The 5,010-nt window shown below is 58.4% G+C and overlaps 1 protein-coding gene across 1 annotated transcript; it reads left to right on the forward strand.

Annotated features, from left to right (window-relative positions):
• Positions 1-498: 498 nt before the first annotated feature.
• ISG15 (ISG15 ubiquitin like modifier) lies at positions 499-3,006 on the forward strand. Its single transcript, XM_048822027.2, has 2 exons — positions 499-676; positions 1,547-3,006. Exons 1-2 carry the CDS (start codon positions 674-676, stop codon positions 2,039-2,041), a joined length of 498 nt encoding a protein of 165 aa, XP_048677984.1. The 5' UTR covers positions 499-673; the 3' UTR covers positions 2,042-3,006.
• Positions 3,007-5,010: the final 2,004 nt, after the last annotated feature.

Raw genomic sequence — 5,010 nt, forward strand, 5'->3', positions numbered from 1 at the left:
TCATCCCTGGAACTGTCTGAGCCCCTCCTGACCCTGGCTGTGCTGCCAGCTCACTGCTGTCTTGTGGCAGGGAATTCCACAGGTTAATGCGCCACTGCGTTAAAACAAAACACCCCCAGGTCTTTTCCCCTGTTAGCATTTATAACATCGTTATGGTTGATTAAACACTGAGCCAACTCCTCCTGCGGACACCCGGAGAGGCCCAGTGGCTGCGAGCTGGGGGTGCATGGGGGCCAAGGGGAGCACAATTTGAGTCCCGGAGTTATTTTATTTTCTGAAGTCGAGATGCATCCAGCCCCTACATTTGGATCCAGACCCGGATCACATCCCAAAGGGCTCAGTGTATGGCCCTGGCCCAATGCCGGGTCCGGGTCCCTGGCCCCCCTGTGACCGCCAGGGTCTGGGTTCGCTTCCCCAGGGGAATCCCCATGAGTCCGGGTCCCTTCCCCCATCGCTTCCCAGTTTCGTTTCTCCGCGGCGCAGGAGCGGGGGGCGGGGGAAGGAAACCGAAACCCAGCGGCCGAGGCTAGTTTTGATTCTCCGTGCGGTCCCCGGGTGACGCGCGGGCGGCGGCCGGGCTATAAAGGAGGAGCCGGCGGCGGAGCCGGGCAGAGCTGATCGGGCTGGAACTCGGGACGCTGCGGAACCAGGGAGACCCCGGCAGGCTGCGGACATGGTGAGGCTCGGGCCGGGGCCGGGGCCGGGGCCCGCAGGGAGGAGCTCGGGGGTCGCTCTGCACGTTCCTGGCTCCGGGGGAGGGCAGCGCGGCAGCTCGGGACCGGAGCCCCCCGGGGTCTCCTGTCCGCTGGAGCCCCACCCCCTCCGGCCCGGGTGCGTGTTTTGGGGGGACCCCGAGCGCGGTAGCATGCCCCCCGCCCCTGCTGCCGGCTGCATGCCCCGCGCCGAGCCGGTAGCAGGGCAGGGACCGATCGGCACTTCTCAAGGTCCCTGGGCACAGGAAAGGCAGCTGCCGCCTGTATTTACCGCCCCCCTCGCAGCCCCTGGTCTCCGCTAAGCTGCCCCTTTGTTAGTGACCCGACAGCCCTTGGGGAGCCCCCTGACCGGGGCGGGAGCATAGCAGCCTGAGCCCATCTGCCCTGAGCACCCCTTGCCCCTGGGACAGCCTCTGAGCGCTGGCTAGTGCACCCTAGCCAGGACCCGGCTCCGAGGGGGGCAGACCAGCCAGCCCAGTGAGCAGCCTCATCCCTTGACTGCCCTTTTGGGGGTGCTGGGTTTGGGCCCCTGTTAATGCCATGAAAAGGGATCTGGTGAGTGTTCACTGAGCCCAGCAGGCCTGAGCCCTCCTGTGCTGGCACGGATGCTGGTGTGATCATCACCGTGCTGACTGGGATGCATTTCCCTGCATGTTGTACTGGGGTAATGACTGCACCAGGTGCCAGGCACTGGAAGGGTGTATAGGGGTTTGACAGGATATGGAGAAGGTAACAAGCCCCAACCTGCTTCCCTCTCGGGGGTCTGAATCCCTGTGGGATGGACGTCTGGGCTCCCCCTCGGTTCTGACCACTCTGGGCCCTCTCCTCCCCAGGCCCTGTGGCTCAGCGTGAAGCTGCTGACCGGCGAGATGCACAGCTTGGAGGTCACCAGCACTATGACCGTCTGGGCTTTCAAGGCCCAGATTGCCAAGAAGACGGGGGTGTCCCCGTACCAGCAGAAGTTGGCCTACCAGAACGGGGCCTATGTGGAGCTGCGTGATGGCTCCCGGCTCTCCGACTACCAGCTCAAGCCCGGAGACATCGTCCTGTTGATCGTAAAGAACGAGGAGCCCATCACCCTCTTCGTGAAGAATGACAAGGGCAGGACCAGCACCTACACTGTCCTCTCCTCCGACGGGGTCACCCAGTTCAAGGGGCGGGTCCAGCAGCAGGAGAACATCCAGCAGGAGCAGTTTTGGCTCAGCTTTGAGGGGAAACCGCTCGAGGACGGCCACAAGCTGGGAGACTACAACATCGCCCCCCACTGCACCATCTTCCTGCACCTGCGTCTGCGGGGGGGGCTGAGCCCCAGGGTCCAGCCTTCCTGACTTTCCTGCTCCCGTCCTCTTTTCCTAGATAGACCTTAGTGTCCCAAACATCGTATGCTAGCTTTGGACTCTCGGATGTGAAGCTGTGACTGGCTCCAGCACTGGCTGGGGTGGGGGGTGATGCAGAAGACTGGGAGAGGGTCCCAGGGAGAGTGAGCATCACGTTGACGCTGGGTTGCCCACAGCATTCGCACCCCATTGTGCATGTGCTCAACCTGGTGCTGCTCTCTCCAGCTCCTCATCCCTCCATGAATCCTGTTCCAGTGCAGCATGGTCCCGCTGTGCCAGGCTACGTGACTGACCTGGGCCGTGCAGAGCGACTCCGTTCCTTCCAGGGGGCACAGTGGGGCTCCTTACAACATGGTGGAAATCTCTCCTGCAGGAGGTTTGCTCAGTTAGCTCCTACATGTGAATGACACCCCCCTCCCCCAGGTCTGTGGTGCCATGTGTCTAGCGAGTTGTTTCCTTGCGACAGGTGTTTGCTCTGGTTCCCTGGCAGTGCTGTGGGTGAGGGTGTGGATTCAGCAGACGCTAACCCTAGCGGAAGAGTGCGCTGGCCACTCCCTTTGTCACCAGTTGAATTCAGGTGTGAAGCTTGGATGCCAACATCACAAGAAGATCCAGGACAACCACCTGCCCTGCCTCTTCAGGGGATGTGCAGCTGCTTCCTGGGATGTCACATTGGGGGTGGGGCTTGAGTGAATAATTTTGCTGTGGGGTGGGGCTAAGGCTGTAATGACCACTGGGGGTAGTGGCCTGTGAAGAAACAAAGGAACCGGCCTGATTAGACTCTGCAATTGGCAGTCAGGATTTCGGTCTTTTTTGTGACAAGATAGTATTTGTGTGTTCTGAACTGTGACTGGAGGACTCAGTCTGTGATTGTATTGCACACTAGGGCACTTTGCTATGTAAATACATGATAATGATGATCTAATAGGATCAATAAACAGGTTTCCTCAAACCTGCCCTGTTCCTGAGTCCTTTCTTTTCTCTGCTGACTCTGATCCATGCTGGTAAACCCTTCCAGGTGATCCACCCCTGTGCACTGAGCCAAGCTGTTACCCCCATGCCCCCAAACACTGGCCTCATCCTGAGAAGAGAGGAGGACACCCCCAGACCAGCCAGCTGTGCTGCCCTTTGGATGAGGGAGAAAGGAATTACAGCTGAGGCGTATAGAAGGTTTCCAGCTCGGGTTGGCCATATTCCTGGAGGTTTCATCACGTGACAGAATCTTTAATTCCTGGAGACTCCAAGACAAGCCTGGAGGGCTGGCAACACTACTGAAGTAGCTCTCACGGGAGCTGGCTCAGAGTTTGAACCCCAGCCCCACGTTCCTAAAGCAAGAGCTAGCGCTCCAGGCCATTGGCATCAAGCATTTAGCTTGGGGCCCAGCTCCACCCCCAGGCCTTCCCTCTGGCTCACAGCTCCCTCTACCACCCTCAAAGCTGCCTGGCCTGCAGCTAGTTCAAGGGAGCCGGCAGGAGCCATGGAGGAGATGACCCATGCCAGGTGGGGCACAAGCCACAATCCTCCTCCTTGCCCCTATGCTTCCAAGCTGTCACCACATGCCAGCCTGGGTTTAGGGGTTTGGCTGCTTTCCCCTGACACTGCCACCGAGCCCACTACTCAAGGACGTGGCTCCTACCCCACACCAAGAATCATAGACTATAAGGGTTGGAAGGGACCTCAGGAGGTCATCTAGTCCAACCCCCTGCTCAGGAGCCAGAATCCCCCTGGGGTGGTGTGATGTTGCACTCCATATGTTTTATGAAAATGTTTATAAGTGTGAATATAATTCACACTTCTAAACATATTTTCATAAAACACATGGAATGCAACGTCACAGGTGGGAAATCCCGAGGTGGGGAGAGTTAGCAAAGGGAGTGGGAAATCCCCAGGGGAGGAACTGAAGGGGGGGTTCCCATGGGAGAGGATAGAGGGGTGGAACTTCCCACAGGGGGAGAGACTGAGGGAATCCCTGTGGGGCAGAGACACAGGAGGAAGAATCCCAGGTGGGAGCGAAGAGTGGCCCATCTCCACAGGAGCCAGAGTGGCGCAAAGCGGGATTTTGCCCCTGCCAGAGAACAACTGGACTGGCTGCTCAGTGTTCGGCGCTGTCTCTCCCCTGGGCAGGCAGGTGCACGCAGGCGTGAGCAATACCCAGAGAAGTGGGAGTGTGAAACCCTCTGTGAGCCCTGCTGGGGCTCCCTCCCCACCCTATGGCCAACAGGGGGGCAGCTTATGTTTCCCTTTTAAAGGACATTGTCAATCATGAATGAGGTGTCCCAGTCAGAGCACCCCTGCTGTCACTACCAGTACACACCCACAGCCCCATTGATCCCCATGCTGTCTGGCTTTACCAAAGTGCACCCCCTCCCTGCTCATCCTGTAATGCACTCTCAGAGCTCACCGCTTGGATGCAGAGACCTGTGTCCCAAACCCTGGAAGTCAGGGGATCTGGGCTCAATTCTTGTTTTTGTCCAAAACTTTCAACGTATCCCCTTTGGAATAATGCCACCACCATGCTCTTCTATAGCCCCTTTCAACACTGGGGCTCAAAACATTCTACAAAGGGCAGTCAGTAGCATTACCTCCACTTCACAGATGGGGAAACTGAGGCAAAGTGTGGGGCAGTGACTTGTCCAAGTTCACCAGCAAATCAGTGGCAGACCTGGTCAATAGAACCCACATCTCCTCTGTCTCAGCCTAGTACCGCACTCACTGGACAGCACTGTCTCCCTGAAAGGCACTTAAACTCCCCGTGGGTGTAGCTGTCAGATGGGGATGCTGCTGCTTTCCCCAGGGACGCATGTGTGTTGTGTGTTCCCCTCTGTGCCCGGACCACAGGGGATGGGAGTCTGATGCCAGAGCCTGGCTCTGAGACTTTCAGCTCACGAGGTCCCTGGTTCAACTGTGGCTGTTGGTCAAGATAGCAGCCTTTACACTGCCCTGCCTCCCAGCAGGGTGGT

This window comes from Caretta caretta, chromosome 15 (genome assembly GCF_965140235.1).
Source record: "Caretta caretta isolate rCarCar2 chromosome 15, rCarCar1.hap1, whole genome shotgun sequence".
In the NCBI taxonomy this organism is placed as follows: Eukaryota; Metazoa; Chordata; order Testudines; family Cheloniidae; genus Caretta; species Caretta caretta.